Raw genomic sequence first — 19,719 nt, 5'->3', positions numbered from 1 at the left:
TCCCCTTTAAGCGCCAGCGAAAACAGCGCTCTTGAGGCAGCGTCTCTGTGTCTTTGAGCGCTGCCCTGTCCGGCCGAGTGTCTGAGCTAGAGATCTGGGTGTTGCTCTCGAGCACTGCTTTCTGTGACCCTGCCTCTGCTCCGTGTCCACTCCGTCCCCAAGGTGCCACTCCTCTGCCTCCTTCGTGCCTCTCAGGCATGCCCGCCTTTCTCTGCCCTCTCACTCACAGTGCCGTGTCACTCTGAGCCCGTCGTGGGGCTGCTGTGACATCCCCTCTCATGGCCGATCTCCCCGAATGTGGTCTTGCCTCCTTCAGTCCATTCTCCATCAGTAGCAGAGGAAGTTTCTAGAATGCTCAGAGTGATCATGTGATCCAGTTTTCCCCTGCTCTGTGCTGCCTTCTACACCCAGGACCTGAGTTACTGCCAGTCCTAGGGGCCACCGTCCTGGTCTCTCGTTGCCTCCTGTAGAACTTGCTACGGGTTTTGTCTGGTGTGCCCACTGCCCTTACCCTCCCCCAGTGGTGCCTGTCTGCCCTCAGGTCTCAACATGGAGTCACCTCCGGGACCTTCCTGACTGCTGCTGGTGCCTCGTAGGGTTTTCTCAGCCCCTGACTCGGTCCATCAGAGCAGCTGCCCCCTGCGTGGTCACTCGAGGGGATTCCCGCGTTGACACCGGGCGCCACCCTCTTCTCACCCTGGCCCAGGGCTGCGCGGAGTGGGTGGTGAAGTGTGAGGTGACTGATGGGTCGTGGCCACGTTGGAGTGTCTTGGCTAATGGCCTGCATTTCACCCCACAGATGCACATGTTCATTGCTCGCTACTGTGACCTGCTCAACGTGGACATCTCGTGTGATGGCTGTGATGAGATTGCGCCCTGGCACCGCTACCGATGTCTGCAGTGCAGCGACATGGACCTCTGCAAGACCTGCTTCCTAGGTGCGCACCGCGCCCAAGGAGCCCCCGGACTGGGCCCCGGGACCACGTCGTTTGTTTGCCTGCTGCTCGGGGAGGTACTGCCCGGGCTGCTTTCCGCCTGCTGCGGAGTCGTCCCAGGTACCCGCGCCCTGGTGTCTGACGTCCCTCCGCCCGCCACCCTGCTGGGCGTGGGGACTCTGTGCACAAATGGGTGCCAAAGGGCCCTTTAGCTGAGTTCCGGAGGGTGGTTCTCTCTGGGCCAGGAAGAGTGTACAAGGAGTCCAAGGCCCCGCACAAAAGCAGACCTCGGAACTTCTGACTGATCTTGGTGTGTCGGTGCCGAGGTGTGGCAGGTAGACAGTCGTGAGCGGCTGAGTGCTGTGTGTCCGTGGCCCGGTCGGGAGAGATCCAGCGCCCGTCTGGGCAGTGCCCCAGGACAAGGGTGTGCGTGCTGAATTACGGAGGAGGGATGTGGAGTGTTCTAGAAAAGTTGGGGAGAGGTAACCATCGCCGTAGAGGGAAGCTGGGCGAAGAGGTGGGAGGCATGATGCGGATTGGTCCCTGAAGAAAGTCAGAGCTGGGTGGTGCGAAGGCCATGCATCCCCTTCTGGCACAGAGCCCGTCTGCGGACGGAGGCGTGAGCATCGCTGGTGTGTCCGGGTCAAAGTGCTCAGACCGCCGGCGCCCACAGGTGGGCTCTGGGGCAGTTGGCTGAGGCCCTTGAGCGGACCTGTACACAGTGGGGTGGTGACATCCTCAGAGATCCGCTGCAGGAAGGAGGCTCTCACCTCCCAGGAGCTCCCTCAGGAGTCGGTCACAGCAGCAACCAGGTTCTCGGCACCTGGAGCAGGAGTAGGCAGCAGGCGCAGAGCCCCGTTGGGCTGGGACCACACGGGGCACGAGCATGGTTCCTCCCTCACGGGGTTGGAGGTAGTGGAGTCTGCTTTCCTCTGTGGTTCTGGAATGAAGACGTGAGAACAAAACCCTGGTCACTCCTTAGTGTTGGTTGAGAGGAACACACAGCAGATGCCTGATGTTTGTCAGAGAGCAGGTTGCGTGGGAAGCAGCTCATTAGTGGGCATGTGGACTTGTTTTTGCCAGACGGTGGTCGTGCTGGGAACTGGTGGTACGTCCTGTCACACTCGGTGTGGCGCTGGGAGATGGCGGCGATCCATGCTACCATGGCTGAGCAGTTGTGTGCTCAGAGTCCCTGGGCAGAGTGCCCTGGTCTCCAGACAGTGCCTGTGGCCCTTGACGTCCTGAGCAGTAACCTGGCAGAGCCCTGCTTCTGGGTCGGTGCGTGTTTGGAATTGAGCACCGCTGAGAGCCCTGTGCCCGAGCCACCTCAGCCTCATGTTCTTTTCTAGGTGGGGTGAAGCCCGAGGGCCACGGAGACGACCACGAGATGGTCAGCATGGAGTTCACCTGTGACCACTGTCAGGGTTTGATCATCGGCCGGAGGATGAACTGTAATGTGTGTGATGACTTTGATCTCTGCTACGGGTGCTACGCAGCAAAGAAATACTCCTATGGGTACGCTCTCGTGACTTCCGGCCGCAGGACACTTTCTGGGCGTGCGTGCGTGTGTGTGTGTGTGTGTGTGTGTGTGTGGTGAAAGCCTTTTGGCTCTAACAGATTTCAGACGTACCCACAGCTCAGGAGATGAGGACCTGGAACCCCCGTATAGTCGTTACCCAGACCCAACAGCTGGGAAGATTTTGCTCTGTGTGATTAGCGTGTTCTTTTTTCCTCTTTGTTAAAGTGCTTTAAAGCACATTGCAGACCTTCGGTCGTTTCTCTTGTACATACTGCGTGGCCACCTCTAAAAACGATGAGCATTTTCTCACATTACCAAAGTGGTATTGTCACACTGGGAGAATTCCACAGTGCGGAATCCCCCCCGGCCCCCACCGGTTTCCGTAGACGGTGTTTTGCCTGTCGGTGGGGGCGGGGGTGTGAAACCCTGCAACGCTACGTCCGGTGTTTGTGTTGGTTCATTCCTCTGGGGTGAGGGCTAACACCTGTGTTGAGATGTTCAGTTCTCCCAGCCTCGGAGGTCCCTGCGCCCTGTGGGACCACGCACACCCCCGAGGCCCCACTTTCTTCACGCCCTGACGGAGGCTAGTCGGCCATGAACACGTCTTGCCTTTGCAGCCACTTGCCCACGCACAGCGTCACGGCCCACCCGATGGTGACCATCCGCATCAGTGACCGGCAGAGGCTCATCCAGCCGTACGTCCACAACTATGCCTGGCTGCTGTTCGCCGCCCTGGCCCTCTACAGCGCACACCTGGCCAGCGCAGAGGACGAGGCCGGGGAGAGGCTGGGCCCCCGGGAGCGCAGCAGTGCCAGCGCCCTGCGCAGCCAATGCCTGCAGCTCGCTGGGGACTGTCTGATGCAGGCCCACCAGGGAAAAGGTACCGTCCTCCTGCTCGGGACTGGCGGGCCCCGCTGCTTGTGCTGGAGGGAGACACCGTGCCCGCTGCCAGGTGGCCTGGCCTGCTTCCCGCAGCAGGTGCTCCCCTGCCTCCGAGCCATGCCAGATGCCCGCCTACGTCTGAGAAGAGCTGTGGCGCGGAAATGCATTCAGTTTCTCTAAGACAGTCACATTATGGTCAAAAAGAAAAAGTAATAACTCAAGCTCTTAATGTCTGTGGATGCGGAATTTGGTATCTGAGCCTGGCGGTCTTAGCTTTGCCAGAGGAACGTTGTTTTCACCTGGCATGCAGGTGTGTTCCAGGTAACCACGTTCTCCATGAGAGTGGTGTGGAACTAGAGTTGTTTGACGAAATACCGCAACGGCTTTGACTTTCCCAGGGGAGCGTAGTGTGCACGCGGAACTTCGGAGGTGTTTGAGTCCCTCTCAGAGTACGGGCTCCCTGTTCCAGGACGGTGGGGACTTGAGGCCCATGTGGGCCCACGCGTGGGCGGTGCCAGAGCTCCCAGGCTCGCCAGTGGGGACATAGACATGGAGTTGTCGGGGGCCACTATGGAATTGTCCTGTTAGGGTTTCTGAGTGGACAGTCCTCTTGTGTCCTGGGCTCCTGCTGCTCCCGAAGCACGCTTGTTCCTTGCTCCTCAGACGTCCGGTGCCTGATGCCAGGAGCCAAGGAGATGTAGACAGCCAGGAAGGGTCCTACTGGGAGTGTGTTGGTTTGCTTTGTGGAGAGCCCAGCCATCTCTCCATGTAGGGATTTACGGCATTTTCACAAAATGACCTCATTCTAAAATTTGTGACCGCTCTCTCGTTGCCCACGTAGGTCTGAAAACTCTGTGTCTTCTCGGTATACTGCCGGATGGGGAATCTGGTCCAGACCGCTGGGCCCCACCTGTCGCCGTGCCCAGCCGCACACCAGAGGAGGACAGAGCCGTCCGTGCTGTGGAGGACCCGTTGCGCGCAGGCCCTTCTGTGCTCTGCCATGTACGTCTGCGTGCGTTACTGTGCAGGACGGGGAGCCATGTGTAGGGCGGAGAGGCTAGGGCCACGGACTCGTGGCCTGGACCGTGGGCTCCAGTCCCTGCTCTGTCAGGTCCTCGGCACGTGACTGCTGTCCTTTCACTCCGGTTTCCCATCTGTGAGATGGGCTGAACACTGGTACCTCTTCCGTGAAGTGTCGTGTTCTGCAGCGAGCGTCTGTGCGTAAAGTGCTTAAACAGTGTCTGTAGTACGTTCCCCGCCAGCGTCAACCGCTCCTGTTACCGCCTTCCGGTGGGATTACAGGAAGGAAGATCCTGTACCCCAGGAGATTAGTTCCTGGCCCACAGCGCACACAGTATATGCGAAGCTTTTATTTTCTCAGAGAGAGAGTGTGTGCGTGGGGTTCGGGGGAAGTGGGGGAGGGAGACAGAATCCCAGGTAGACTCCATGCCCAGCGCTGAATCTGATGCGGGGCTTGATCTCACAACCCTGAGATCACGACCTGAGCTGAGACCTAGAGCCAGATGCTTAACTGGCTGAGCCCCCCAGGTGCTCCGGAGCTCTTCTTATAGTGGGCAGCAGACAGGTAATCCCGAGTGCTTTCTGCCTACCCAACAGACACGGTGGTTTGAACGTTCCTGTGGAAGTGGAAGGAAAGCCTTCCTTCCTGCACGCGGGTGCCGCCTGCGATCGCAGTCTTAAAGTCGGCTTTGTGCTAGAGCACAGCGTGGCTTCTGGGAGGCCGCCTCCGAGCTTGAGGTGGTGCTGCGGGCGCCCCTGCCTTGGCCTGAGGAGTGGCCCATGTTTCTGTCCCCTGTCTCTGTCACGTTGGCTAGTTCATGGATCCCCCGTGTGGTGCTGGTGGCTTACTGGGATCCCGTTGTGCTTAGGGGAAGACAAAGGCAGAGATGGCTGGTGACAACTGGAGACTTGTGCCAGCCTCGCTCAGCCAGAGAGGCAGCACCGGCCTCAGCCCGGTCCTGCGTGCTGCCGTCCGGACCACAAAACCCCTTGTCCAGGCGGCACTCTATCTACCCACACATGGTGGTGGCAGGGAGGACATTGTCATCAGAGGCAGCCATCGCCCCTGAGCCTGGACACAGTGCCATCGCCCTCCGAGCTCCTAGCATATCTGCTGCCTGGGAGCACTCTGCTCCCCGTGAGTCCACTTAGATCAGCTCGGACCCCAGCGACCGGGGTGGCTTGTCTCGCTCCGTGGGTTGAAAGCTCAGTCTCTAGCGTACACGACTCTTGATCTTGGGCTTGTGGGTTCAAACTCCATGTTGGCATAGAGCTTACTTAAGAATAAAATCTTCTGGGGTGCCTGGGGGCTCAGTCGTTAAGCGTCTGCCTTCGGCTCAAGTCAGGACTCCAGGGTCCTGGGGTCGAGCCCTGCATTGGGCTCTCTGCTCAGCAGAGAACCTGCTTCTCCCTCTGCCACTCCCCCTGCTTCTGCTCTCTCTCTCATTCTCTCTCTCTGTCTCAAATGAATAAAAAAAAATAAATAAAATCTTTAAAATCTGCTACTTTTCGGGAAATATTTTGATGCTGAAACTGTCCCATGTTTGGCCAGTAGAAGCTTCTTTTGCCTGCCTTCTGCATCCTGATCTGCCTTTTTCTTTGAGCATTTCCTCAGTTTTTGTTGCAGAAAGAGGTTTCAGGCTCATCGTAGAGACTTTCCCTGGCCCAAGGGCTGTCATCCTGCCAACCTGGGCACCTCACTGCCCAACTCTCCAGCCCAGGAAAGCTTCCCCACTCCAGCAGGAGTCCCTTTAACAAAGCTCCTTGCCAAAATAAAGCTCCCACAGGTGTGGGCCAGCTCAGTGAGCAAGAAAGAGCTCCACACCTTTGCTGTTTTCTTCTTCCCGAGAGGACTTTCCATACGTGGTTTCTAAAGGCTAAGTGGAAGATAGTAGAGGATTGTCGTGGGGCTGTGGGTGACAGGACTGCAGGCTCTGCTGCAGGAGCGTTTTGAGATGCCTGGAGAATGGATACAGTGACTACTGTCTTAGTAGAGCATAGATTTGTCATGGGAAATGAGGGACATTATCTTGTGGAATTTAAAAGTAACTTAGTCTATAAAGACTGGCCAATGATTATGTAAATTGTATCACAGCAGTAATGAGCCAACTTTTGTAGAAGAAACCTAAATTCCTTTACCTTTGGTTTCCAGGGCAAGAGAGATGGTCCAGAGGAAGTCGGGCCTTTAGACAGCAAGCAGGAAAGTAAGGTGGACGAAGAAGGCGTGTCATTGGCAAAGGGTCCTCCGTGCCAGACTCAGGCTTCTGACTCACCTGCGGATGGAGGCACAGCTCCCCGGCGTCCAGGTGGAGTCTCGCATCATGACCTTGATCTCTTTTGTCTTAGATCGCACACAGACCCATCCCTGAGCGGTCTGTGGCACACAGCCTGAAATCTGCTCACAGCCGCGAGAAATCGCAGTTTCTCAGCTTTGTATCCGACGGTAGTGATCACGCTTCGAAAGTTGCCTTTCCTTCACTTTGCCTGCTTTCCCACCTCGTTATTCTCGAGTTTTCTAAGTGCCTTCTGTGTGCCAAGCACCGTGCTGGGCTGTGGGAGTGCGACAGGGACCAAGTCAGACAGACAGACGTGTAGCTCCTGCCCTCATGGAGCCTGCAGTCGGGGGTGGGGGGGTGTAGACCAAGCTAGGGTAACTGTAGTCTGGGCTGGAACGTGACTGTCCACAGGAGAGGGGTGGGTGGGTGCAAGTGGCGATTGTGTCTAACGGGAACGGACGGCATCCCCAGAAAGCCTTGAGAAGGTTGGGCTGTGAGGGACCTTAGCTGCGCCAGGATCCGTTGTGGAAAGGGCTTTCTGGGCAGAGGGAACAGCATGAGCGAAGATCCCAGAGTGGGAAACGCCCAGGCAAACACAGGGGAGAGTGTTCGCAGGCACACAGGGATGGCGCCCTGGGGGTGGCGCTGGGTCGCTGTGCTCTGGGGGCCCGGAGCTCCCTGTCTGGGGCTAGCAGTGTTGCGCTCAGAGCTGTGTTTCAGGGAGATGGAGGAGCCCAGAGAGGGATGTGCTAGAGCATGTCCTCATCAGGGCAGCCTGGGAGGCAGCGTCTGTCCCAGCCGCGCGCTCCATGACGGAGGCAGGGCCAAGCACCTGGCCTCCTGCCCCGTGTGCAGCCGGCTCTCAGAAGGGACCGATGGCCCTCTGTGCAGCGCATGTTCTTCTGCCTTCCGGACGGCAGTCTGGCCGCCCTGGGCAGGCCCGGTCTAGTCCACGCCAGCCTTGGCGTCCTGGTCCGGATGGACTCGGTTCCTCCCTCGGTTGCTCCCCGGGCCCCTGCCGTGCTCCAGCTGCGGCTGTGGGTGCTTTGGGTATGCCCGCACCCAGGAGGGGGGGGCACATCATGAAAACCAGCAGGTGGCTATGTGGGCGCTGAAGGTGGCCGGAGCGCTGAAGAGCAGGTCGGGGGGGAGGGGCGAGTTTGGAGCCCGGGGCAGGGCTCCGCATTCACCTCCGGGGGTCATGGTCACCCTCCTGGAGCGGGGCGGGTTCAGCAACGCGCTGGGACGTTCTCCGGCCGTGCTGGGACAGGCTGCAATTGACTTGCCTGTTTGCTCACGCAGAGAAGCTGGCAACATCTGGAGGTCTGTTTTCCCTCACAGATGCCGAAAATGTGGACGTGTTGTCTCAGAAGCCCCTCGAGGAGAAAGCGGTTCCTGCAAGCCCTGAGCAGGTGTTTGCTGAGTGCTCCCAAAAGAGGATTCTGGGGTTGCTAGCGGCCATGTTACCTCCCTTAAAGTTGGTACGAGACAAATGGCGTTTTCTTTTTTGGAAGAGGGTGGTGGTATTTGTGGAAAAAATGTGTTTTTTGGAAAGCCGTGTACCGAAACCACGTGTTCATATCACCTGTGTGTCCCCGGGAGAAGCATAACCAGTCAGAGGTTGGGTCAGAGAGTGATGCCTGGGGTGTCTGTTTCCACCTGATTGTGCGTGGCTGTCGATGAAGGACACGGTGCGGGCCCTTCAGCCCTGGCCAGGTGTAACCAGGATATGGACGGACGTGGCGTTGACTGGGTGGCGTCTCTCCCTCTCTCGGCAGGACCCCACGGTGCCCGCGATGCCCCTGGAGCACGTCCTCCCACTCATGTTCCAGGTTGTCATCTCAAACGCAGGCCACCTGAACGAGACCTACCACCTCACGCTGGGGCTCCTCGGCCAGCTGATCGCCCGCCTCTCACCAGCGGAGGTGGATGCTGCGGTGGTGACGGTCCTCTCCGCCGAGCACGCCCTGTTTGCCTCAGGGGACAGTTCTGTTGTGCCCGACGGCTGGAAGACCACCCACCTGCTCTTCAGCTTGGGGGCGGTGTGTCTGGACAGGTAGCGCCCGCGCTCTGTGCCCCCATGGTGTTTATTGCTTTAAGCCCCTGGTCTGGCTGCTGATTGAGTTCAGTGTGCCGTTGTCTAGGTCGCTCTTGGGAGAACAGCATTCGTTTTACTAGCAAAGGTGTCAGCTGACGCTGAAATTATCCGTAAAACCCACCTTCAAACATCTGCGTGGCCCTGCACTGTCTGCTGCTTGAACTCTCGATGATGTGCATTCTGATGTTTTTTTCCTGGCAGCAGTAAGCGTAGGCTTTGGGGTAGAAGAAATTAGGGCTATCTTTGGTATAAAGTAACATGACCAGAACACCAAATTTGAAAAACAGAAGTGGAGAAAAAAGTCACCCCGGCTGCACCATCTTTTTTTTTTTTTTTTTAAGATTTTATTTGAGAGAGTGAGAGTGTGTAAGGGGGGTAATGGGAGACAGCCCAGCAGACTCCACGCTTAGCGTGCAGCCTGACGTGGGGCTCGATCCCACGACCCCAGGGTCCTGACCGACGGAGCCGCCGGGGTGCCCCTGCCCGCACCTGGTGCTGTTTGAATGTGTTTCCCTCCAGGCTTTTTTCTGTGCTCAAACATGAGTGTGCACAAGTGTGCACGTGTGTGTGACCCTTTATAGAGATTTTGTTTTCAGCCCTAACTGTATGCGGAGTGCGGAGGTCCCCGAGGCGTCATTCTGATAGTTGTCAGATGAGTGGGTGCGTGGCTCTGGGGCGCAGCTGTGTGTGGCTCGCAATGCATCGAGTGGGGCCTGCTGGGGTGAGCGTGAGCCCCAGCCCTGCCACCTCACGGAGCTCTTGCCTTCCAGCCGCGTGGGCTTGGACTGGGCATGCTCCATGGCAGAGATCCTACGCTCGCTCAGCGGTACACCCCGGTGGCGGGACGTCATCGCCACCTTCACAGACCACTGCATCAAGCAGCTGCCTTTCCAGCTGAAGCACACCAACGTCTTCACCCTCCTGGTGCTGGTCGGCTTCCCGCAGGTACACAGCTCCGAGGCCGGGCCGCACCTCCCCGTCCCTATGGCCTCCCTGCCCTCCGTGTGCACCATGGGGGCTCAGCACGTGTCTCTGGGAGGGCACATCATTTGCATTTACAGTATTGGTGTATTTCCAAGATTGTGGGATGGTTTGCTCGACTGTGTTCTTAGCAGTTTAGCTGTTCGTTTTATCAGCCGGTAGTTTGAGTAACGGGTCCCTAAGTTACGGAGTCACACACGACTTGAGAGTACCCTTGTTCCCCAGTTGGCATTCATCTCGCTCTCATTTCTGATCCTCATGTCTCACGGTTGGGACGGAGAGGACCGTGAGAACATGGCTTCCTCCGGTAAGCCGGTGCGCCGGGCCTTGGACTCAGGAGTGCCCGTCCTTGCACACTGTTGAAGTCGGCGGCACAAGTGGAGGGGGCTGGGCTTGTGTCCGCTGGAGGGTCTGGTCAGGGGTCTGCATGCTCCTGAGTTGCCTTCCTGGTCTCTGTCACGTTCTAGGTCCTCTGCGTGGGGACCCGCTGTGTGTATGTGGATAACGCCAATGAGCCACATAACGTCATCATCCTGAAGCACTTCACGGAGAAGAACAGGGCTGTGATCGTCGATGTCAAAACCCGGAAGAGGAAAACAGGTCCTAAGCCTCATTATTGTTTCTAAGAACGGGAGGAAACTATCAGATCTCTGCGTGGCCCTGCATGTGTTGTTTTAAAAAACAAGTTGTAATGGCCTGAGCTGCTTTTCCGTCATCTCTAAAGTGATGTGGTGGGATTAGGGTAAATTGGAAGGTCCAGGCCATGCCTCAGTTTGTATATATGGCTCCCAGGTTCTGGGGGCACCTTTAGGGTCTGAACAGTTAATGTTGTCATGGGCTGGTGGTTTGTTTTCTGATGGGCCATCTAAGTATATGCTGGAGTCAGCTACGTGAGTGCAAAATAACTCGGAGTAATTGTGCTGCCATTCATGTCACTTTGATCGTGCTTGATCAGTAGAACAGCGAAAGTACATCTAAGTGCCAACCCCAGAAGAGCCTGGAGGAGGTCACCATACATGCCCCGTTCTGCTTCTGAAACCCTGTGCTTTCTCATTCAGCGTCAGCATTAGGCTCCGTCTGTGCCATGGCTGTGTGTGCTGTGAGGGACCATCAAGGGTCTCCTTTTCCCTCTCGGTCTTTTCTCTTTGCTGCACGTCAACATTCCACTGTTTCAGACAAGACTGGTTCTCCACGGAATTATCCAGGCACCTATGTTGGAGACTAGTTGACCCACGTGTGTGTGTGTGTGTGTGTGTGTGTGTATTTATGGGTTCTGTCATATTAATCTGTATATTTGTCCTTACTCGAATACCACATTCTCTGACCATTATAGATGCATGCTAAGTCTCCAAATCAGGTTCTCCAACTTTGTTACTTTTCCGTCAGCACTCTCTTGGCTAGTCTAGTTTCTCTGCTTTTCTGTATAAATTTTAGAATCAGCTTGTCAGTTCCTATAGTTCCCTCAGAGCCACTGAGTCTGTATGTCTGTTTGGGGAGAAATGACATCTTAACATGACCCATGAGCACTGTATATGTCTCCCTTTATTTAGGGATTAAATTGAGGTCTCTGATTCCTCTTCATCTGGTGTGGGTAGCAGCTGCTTTCTCCCGTTCCTGGATTTGGTACCTTGTGTCTTCTCTCATTTGTCTCCTAGACAGTCTCAGAAGAGACTCATCAGTGTATTTTTTTTTTTTTTGAAGATTTTAGTTATGTATTTAAGATAGAGTGAGAAAGAGAGAGAGCGAGTTGGGGGCAGAGAGAGAAGGAGAAGCAGGCTTCCCGCTGAGCAGGGAGCCTGATGTGGGCCTCCATCCCAGGACCCTGGGATCATGACCTGAGCTGAAGGCAGCTGCTTCACCAACTGAGCCCCCCAGGTGCCCCTTGGATGCTCTCACTTTAACCTGTAAGTGTCTTTACATTTAAAGTGGATTTCTTGTCGACGGCATATAGTGGAATTTTCTTTTCTTTTCTTTTTTTTTTTTTTTTGACAAACAGATCACATGTAGGCAGAGAGGCCGGCAGAGAGAGACAGGAGGAGGAGGCAGGCTCCCTGCTGAGCAGAGAGCCCGATGCGGGACTTGATCCCAGGACCCTGAGATCAAGACCTGAGCCAAAGGCAGAGGCTTTAACCACTGAGCCACCCAGGCGCCCCGGAATTTTCTTTTTTAATTCAGGCTGACGATCTCTGCTTTTTCATTGAGATGTTTAGACTATTTACCTTTAATGCAGTTATCAAGGTGATTTAGTTTAAATTTGCTATCTTCCCGATTGCTTTCTATTTGCCTCATTTGTTGTTCTTTTTTTTCTACTGCTTTTGGATTGAAGTTTTGTTCTGTTTTTATGACTCCATTTATTTCCGCAGTTGATTTTTAACTTTATCTCTTAATTTTTTAGTGGTTGCTTTAGGGTTTATAATATTCACCTTTAACTCGTCATTGTCTACCTTCAAACAGAATTCTATCACTTAACATACAGTGAGGGAACATAGATTTCATATTTCTGTCCCCCCATCCTTATGCTATTACCGTCACACATTTTACTTCTATGTGTTATAAACCTCAAAATAATACATTATTTATTTCTGCTTTAAAAAGTCAGATATTTTGGACCCCCTGGGGTGTTGCAGTGGGTTAAGCATCTGACTCAGTTTCGGCTCAGGTCATGGTCTCAGGGTCACGGGATCAAGCCCTGTGTCGGGCTCCATGCTCGGCAGGGAGTCTGCTTATATACTCTCTCTCCCTCCTCTGCGCCCCCACGCCCGGCTTTTCTGTGTGCACACACACTCTTTCTCGCTCTCCCTCAAAGAAATCCTTAAAAAAGAACTCTTGTTTAAAAAATAAAAAATAATACAAATAAGAAGATACTTTAAGAAAGGTTTTAAAGTGAGAAAGCGGCATCTCTTCCTTTGCTCTCATACTTACCGTTCCTGGTGGTTTTTGTTCCTGTGCGTAAGTGCAGGTGTTGTCCCGCTACCATCTTGCTTCGGCCTGAAGAACTCCAGAACATTTCTTGCCTCGCGGTCTCCTGCTAGTGGCTTTGGTCGTTGTGTCCTACCAAACCAAAAAAAATATTTATTTTGACTTTATCTTTGAAAGATGACTTTGCCACATACAAAATTCTAGGCCAAGAGTCTCTTCTTTGAGTCTTTTAAGGTTTTTGATCCATTTTCTTGTGGTTTACATGGTTACAGCTGCAGCATTTGCTGTCGTTCTCTGTTGTCTTCAAATGCGTCTTTTTCCCTCTGGCTGCTTTTAAGAACTGCTCCTTAGTCACCTAGTCACTTAGGGTTAGCATTTTGTTGAGGATTTGCCTCGACATGAGTTTCTTGTTTCTTCTCCTTGGGGGTTATTGAGCTCCTTGGTCTGTGGATTTACGGTTTCCATCAGATTCAGAAACGTTTGAGCGACTGTCTTCAGATAGTCGTTTTGTCCCCAATAGGACGCGTGCGCCAGCATCCAGTAGGATGCCAGGCGCAGGGAGCCAGAAGGTGCCCAGGCCTCTGTGAGCTCCGGGAGTTGTTCGTCTCCCTCTCTTGGGCGGTGCGCTCCCATGCGTGCGGCTCCCGCTCGCCAGAGACTCGCCACGAAGCTCGTGCGGCTGTCTGGCGAGGCCCCCACAGCCTCTGTGTCCCTGTGCCTCTCCCTTCTTCGTGACATTCTGGCCCCTAAATTCTAGCTGCCTTGACTTCCCCAGACTCACCTTTTTTCTCATCAGTTCACTGAGACTACCGGACTCTGCGTCTCATTCTGGTCCCTGTTCTGCCCCTGGAAGTGGTCTTGGGAAAGCCAGGCTTTTGGAGGGGTCCTCTGGCTCTTGTCCCTTCTGTCAGGGTCCTAGTCTGCACTGCCGGTCGCCTCCTGTCTGCAAACCACGGTCTCACGTGCGCTTCAGTGTCCGGTTGCTTAAGATGGGAGCCAGTCCCGTCTGTCTCCGCTTGCTTGGGAGCGGAAGCTCTGCCTGTGCGCCGGTGAAGAAGTGCCCGTAGCACTTGGAGACGGCCGGTTTGCGCACAGCAGCGGGGATGTGAATCGTGTCTCTGGTTGCCTGGTGGCTGGGTGGCCCAGTGCCACTTTGGCATTTACCTGCAAACCAGCCGTAGGGGTCACAGCCGAGGCTGAAGCGGGGCCGTCTGTGTTGGGGTCTGTGGCTTTTCCTTCAGTAAGGCGCGCCACGGGGGAAGAGACGTGGCCGTCGGGAGCGTTAACTGTCCATGCCTTTGTCTTCCTGCCTGCCCGCACACCGCAGTGAAGGACTACCAGCTGGTGCAGAAGGGGCAGGAGTGCAGCGGCTCTCAAGCCCAGCTGAGCCAGTACGCCCAGCACTTGGCCTTCATCGCCAGTCACCTTCTGCAGACCAGCGTGGACAGCCACTGTCCTGAGGCCGTGGAAGCGACCTGGGTCCTGTCCCTGGCCCTCAAAGGACTCTACAAAACGCTGAAGGTAACGGTGACCTTCTTCCCCTTGCTGATGAGCCACTGTGATGGGACGTCTGTGGGGCTCGTACTGCAGGCAGGTGCCGTCTAATCACGATGGACGGCTAACCAAAGGCTCTGGATTATTTTGGGGAGTGGTTGAGGTCTTGCACGAGGATAACTAATGAGGAAACATAATTTTCCCAGTAGTTGGCTCTTTATATGTTTTTAGTACTATTTCATGGAACCGCATGTTTGCCTGATGGCATGTGACCTTGGAAGGCGGGAGGAAACCGGATGGGACAGTTTCGCACTTCCCTCTGAGCAAGGGCAAGAGGGAGGGGAGGACAGAGGGGCCCGGCTTGCTAGGGGACTTGGAGCGACAGGCTTGATGGTTGGGGCGGGAGGAGCTGGGTGATGGTAGCTGGCACACAGACCAGAAGCCGTGACCTGTAGGGAAGATAGTTCTTCTGCTAGCTGAGGGGTCTGACGGGAGGAAAGCGATCACTTTTTAGGACGATGTTCCCCAAAGAAGTAGCCATGAAAGAAGGGTTTCCTTGTAAAAGTTGGTGACTCCCTGGACTTGGGCAGAACTGCCCAGAAAGCCACAGGAGGACTGAGGCAGCACAAGGGGCCCGCACGGATGGCAGCTCTGGGCCTGCCCTCTTTGCTCTTGCTGAGGGGACTGAGGCCACGCAGCTGCTGTTTGTTGCCTCCGAGGCACTTACACAATCTGTTCTTGTTTTAGTTGTTTAGTTATAGTAGCAAAGAGAAAGCAAACTCCCTGAGGGCACAGACCGTTTCTGTCTTGGAGTCCCTGTTTTCATGACTGTTGGTTGAGCACCAGGAGCCACCTGGTACTCTGTGGCACTGACCTCGAGAGGTGGGGCTTGCAGTCTGGCCTCCCAGAGAGCCACACGGGCCCGCGAGGAGGAGGACTGCCAAGTCAGAAACAGCCTGTCTGAGGAGGTGGAGTATGAGGTGGTAGATGAGGAGTCTGCACAGGGCGATGCACTCAGGGAGAGCCTCGGGAGCCAGGCCCAGGAGCAGGCGAGGCTGTCAGCGACAGCAAGAGCACCTCTGGGCCTTCAGGATCCTGCGGAAGAGGGGTGTGAGGCCGGAGAACCGGGCAGGCCGTCTGCGGTTCCCCGTCTGCCAGGAGTCGGGACATAGGATGTGGTCTGACAAGCGCTGGGGAGGGTCGTTCATGTAGGACAAAGGCCACGGTGTCCTGGGCTCCAGAAAGGCTTGCCAGGGCTGAGTTGGGGAGTGGACGGCATCAGGTTGGGGCTGAGTGTCATCCTTCAGGATGTCATCCTTCCTGCGACTCTGGAATTTTTCCCACGCGGTGACCTTGGGCCATAGGCTGAGCCTGGGCTCCAAAAGAGCCTTGCTTCTCCCTGCGGGGCCTGTGCCTTCTGCCTGGGAGGCGGCTGTGGGTCATTGCCCTTCTGTTTGGCAGGCTCACGGTTTCGAAGAGACTCACGCGACCTTCCTTCAGACGGATTTGCTGAAGCTGCTGGTGAAAAAGTGCAGCAAAGGGACCGGTTTCAGTAAAACGTGGCTCCTGCGGGACCTGGAGGTATGGGTGTGCTGCCCACGGCAGGCCTCCCACTTGGGAGCGACCCCGGAAGTAGCCACGACGGGCTCTGCCCTGAGCTCGCCTGTTCTGGGCAGGCATTGGAACCGTGTCTTGGGTTTGTGTCCCCTGCTGGAAACAGGGATATGACAGCTGTCCTCCCTGTCAGGGAGAGGATGCATTTGCTGCTTGTTCAGAGAACACTGGAGGACAAATAGTTTACTGAAACATGCGGCTGACCGTTACCTCACGGTGATAAAATGTGTCCTGGAATTATTATTTCCCTTTGACACTCCTTTGAGCTAAAATCTGTTTCTGAGTTTGTCCTTGGTTATGTTTATTTTATGTAGCATTTTAGTCCATCATTTTCATCTGACTGCATCGCTTCTGGGCCGCAGATTTTTCTCGGTGGGATTGCTGAGGTTTTGTGTCGAGTGCGTGTACCGCGTGCTGGCCTTGGGTCCGGGAGAGGCTGCTGCCACACGCAGGGAGGGCAGCCGGCCGCACTCTGTCACACAGAGGACGGTGTGCAAAGAGCCCGTCCTCTGGTGACCCGCGAGACCTTGGCCAGCTTTCGGGAAATGGTGCTGAAATACGGTATGGGAAAGCCCGGAGAGCATCTGGGCTCTCATTCTGAGGAAAACCTTTTACATTTTAAAGTAAAATTTAATTTTTTTTATCATTCAAATAATAGAACTACATTGCAGAAAATGTGAAATATAGAAAAGGAAGAAAACTTCAAATTCCGCCCCATGAACACAACCACCATTAGTATTTTCTGTACGGCCTTATTCTAGTTGTTTCCGTCGGCGTCGCTGGCCCACGTGTAAACACAGATGGCGCTGTGCGTGTGGCACTCAGATGCTGTGGGCCTGTGCGGCGGCTGCTTCCCTGAGTGGCTTGGTGGTTTCATGACCCCAGCGTAGTGGCTGCCAGGGACACACGAAGGTGGATGTCAGCTTCAAGCGTAACGGGCTCGACGTTACTCCTGAAAGGGGAGCTGCTGGCTGAGGCACAGTCAGCAGACGTTGTTCTAGCTCCTTTCCCTCACCAAAACGTGTTCTCCCGGTGATCCCAGCCTAGGTCGTCCGCGCCAAGGCGTGTGTGTTAGCATGTCTTCAATTACAGGCAAATGGAGCACATTCTCATGTTTTTTGTTACTAATTTTACTTTCTTTTTGAGAATGCTTGCATCTGTTAAAAAAGTTAGGTCGAATACCTTGTACCATTTGAGGGTTAAAGATCAGTGTGACGTTCTCATCCACGGAACCTGCAGCCCTGTCCTGCCTGGTTTTCTGTCTGTAGATTCTGTCCATCATGCTGTACTCCTCAAAGAAGGAGAGCCACACCTTGGCCGAGCACACAGCCCTGGAGCGAGACGAGCGAGGGGACCCCGAGGACGAGGCGGAGGGCATGGTCAGCAGCCCCACCGAGCCAGAGCAGAAGAAGCTGGACCCTCTGGAGAGCCTGGACGAGCCCACCCGAATATGTTTTTTGGTGAGTTCTGGGGCCATGCGGAAACCACGGGGTGGGTTCTCTTGGGCTCGTACCGAGTGTTTGCCTCCATGTGAAAGTGCCTCAGTCTGACGTGCTGAGAGGTCATTTCCTGAAGACTCAGTCTGAACTGTGCAGAATCAATCCGGAGTGGAGACATCCTCATGGCCGTTGTTTTTAAGCTCTTTGGCCCTACAGCATTGGATTGTCTCTCCCGTGACACGAGCACAAGCAGTTTTGCTTGTCCCTCGAGTCCTTCGCAGCCGGGCGTCCCCTGTGACTGCTGAGATGCATTCTCTGATGTCCCCTGGGGATACTCGCTTTGTGGAACATGGACTGCAGGGAGGAGAGGCAGAGAATGGGGCGGGGGTCAGAGGAGCAGGCGCGTGTCTGGCCCGCGGTGCCGGTGGCCGGAGTTGCATGCGTGGCAGTGGCTCAGGCAGTGGGTGGGGGTGTGGACGTTAGCATGGCGTGTGGCTGCCGGCCCTGCCGTGCCGTGTGTTTTCCTGTGAATTCATGATCGCAGAGCAGTTTCCGCAGTCTGTCTCTTAGGGTTGATGATTCAGAAATTACACCCTGTGGTAACTTGAGAAAATAACCCTTTTATCCCTTTTGAGCCCCGTCTCTCCTGTGCTTCCTCCTGTGGCCTCCAGATGGCGCATGACGCGCTCCGTGCCCCGCTGCACGTCCTCCGGGCCATCTACGAGTTGCAGATGAAAAGGACCGACTCCTTCTTCCTGGAGGTTCAGAAGAGGTGAGGGGCGCAGAGCTGTGGTGGACATGCAGCCAGCGGGGGGAGCGCGGGGGCAGAGCTTGGGGCGGGCAGGCCCGTGATGGCCTCCCGCCAGCGTGCGCTGGGCAGACTCGGGCCAGGCCGGCCCCTGGACCTGGTTCTCAGTTCTTTGTGCAGCGCCGTGAACACCGGCCCCGCCCCGCTACATGCGTCCTCTCTGAGTCGTGCTGCGTGTCCCTCTGGGAGTGGACATCAAGCAGACGCCAAGGCTTCTCCCATACGTCGTCCTGGGCCCTGCGGCCAGAATGCTGTTTTCACGTTATCTTCTTGGATTTCCCCAAGGGTTATCACCAAGTTAACAACACTCCCTCCTCTGGGCCGGGAAACTCGGCCTGGTGCTTGGGCCCAGCTCCCGAATGTTGTGGACCGTCACCGGCCACAGCTCATCTCCCCCTGTCATGTGCTTGTTTTGACTTCTAACTTACATGCAGGTCCAATTCAACTTTTCTTTGAAAAGCTGTTTTTCTGTACTTCTCGTACGTTGCCTCAAATCCTTTGTGAAATGAAGGAGGTCACAGTCTAAGCAGCTGTGACTAAGACAGCCAGAAACAGTGGGTCAAGGAAGATAGAATTGTTTCTCCTCTTGGGCCCGTCCAGGGCGGGTAGGCAGCTCTGCTCTGTGAAGGACCCTGTTCCCCCAAGGGTATTGTCTTCCTGCGCGTTGTCACCCATACCCCCAGCCCTGTGTTCCAGCCCGGGGAGCGGAGGAGAGTAGAGGGAGGAGGACACCCTCAACCCAGGTGCTTGAGGGAAGGTTCACTGACCTTCTGTGGCTGAGGACCTAGTTGCGTCACGCTGTCTAGCTGAGGAGGGGCTGGGTATCCCGCTGAGGCTTCCAGGAGCTCTGTTTCTGAGATCCCGAGGGACAGTTGGCGTCCCCTGCCCCCAGGGTGTACGTGCATGTCTGCGTGCCCGAGTCAGTGAGTGCTGCGCGTCTGGGTTGCAGACTACGGGGCGATAATGTCACTGCAGAGCAGTAACAGAACAGCGGCGCGGAGCGGCCTTTCTGCCAGGCTTCGCTGTGAGCCGAGCTCTTCGCTTTCTGTGATGTGTGTGCCCAGCCTTGTGCCCCTTCTCCCCAGGTTCGACGGGGACGAGCTCACCACGGACGAAAGGATTCGGACCCTGGCTCAGAGGTGGCAGCCCAGCGGGGGTCTGAGGCTGGAGGAGCAGAGTGCCAAAGCCGTGGACACAGACATGATTATCTTACCATGCTTGGTGGGTGGCCTTCACCTTGAACGCGAAACGCCCGCCCCGGACCCCACCCCCACACTGTGCTGAGGGGCAGGCCGTGGTAACGGTGGTCTTGGGTTTGCAGGCCCGGCCTGCGCGCTCTGAGCAGGCCACGGCTGAGTCGAACCCCGTGAGCCAGAAGCTCATCGCCAGCACGGAGAGCGAGTTGCGGCAGAGCTACGCCAAGCAGCGGCGCAGCAAGAGTGCCGCCCTCCTGCACAAGGAGCTGAACGGCAAGAGCAAGCGGGCCGCCCGAGACTACCTGTTCCGCGTCAACGAGGCCACGGCCGTGCTGTACGCCCGCCACGTGCTGGCCTCCTTGCTCGCCGAGTGGCCGGGCCACGTGCCAGTGAGTGAGGACACCCTGGAGCTCAGCGGCCCGGCCCACATGACCTACATCCTGGACATGTTCATGCAGCTGGAAGAAAAGCATCAGTGGGAAAAGGTGATTGTTAGCAGGCCAGGTTGGGCACCGCCCACGTCGTTCCTCCTCGGCCC

At 55.8% G+C, this 19,719-nt stretch overlaps 1 protein-coding gene across 1 annotated transcript in view; it reads left to right on the top strand.

The window, feature by feature from the left end:
* The window catches only part of ZZEF1 (zinc finger ZZ-type and EF-hand domain containing 1), a 96,173-nt gene that overhangs the window by 66,150 nt on the left and 10,304 nt on the right, over positions 1-19,719 (top strand). The window contains exons 34-48 of the mRNA XM_032839984.1: positions 800-938; positions 2,285-2,450; positions 3,072-3,334; positions 4,178-4,338; positions 6,509-6,662; positions 7,974-8,113; positions 8,411-8,688; positions 9,501-9,675; positions 10,179-10,311; positions 13,958-14,151; positions 15,586-15,705; positions 17,007-17,198; positions 17,849-17,949; positions 19,071-19,206; positions 19,307-19,666. Coding sequence (XP_032695875.1) covers positions 800-938; positions 2,285-2,450; positions 3,072-3,334; positions 4,178-4,338; positions 6,509-6,662; positions 7,974-8,113; positions 8,411-8,688; positions 9,501-9,675; positions 10,179-10,311; positions 13,958-14,151; positions 15,586-15,705; positions 17,007-17,198; positions 17,849-17,949; positions 19,071-19,206; positions 19,307-19,666 — 2,712 coding nt within the window. The remainder of the gene's footprint in view (positions 1-799; positions 939-2,284; positions 2,451-3,071; positions 3,335-4,177; positions 4,339-6,508; positions 6,663-7,973; positions 8,114-8,410; positions 8,689-9,500; positions 9,676-10,178; positions 10,312-13,957; positions 14,152-15,585; positions 15,706-17,006; positions 17,199-17,848; positions 17,950-19,070; positions 19,207-19,306; positions 19,667-19,719) is intronic.

The sequence above is a fragment of the Lontra canadensis genome, unplaced genomic scaffold (genome assembly GCF_010015895.1).
Source record: "Lontra canadensis isolate GAN:19392208 unplaced genomic scaffold, GSC_riverotter_1.0 scaffold110, whole genome shotgun sequence".
NCBI lineage: Eukaryota > Metazoa > Chordata > Mammalia > Carnivora > Mustelidae > Lontra > Lontra canadensis.
Note: the sequence above shows the minus strand (reverse complement) of the source record. Positions and strands in the feature narration are given on the sequence as shown.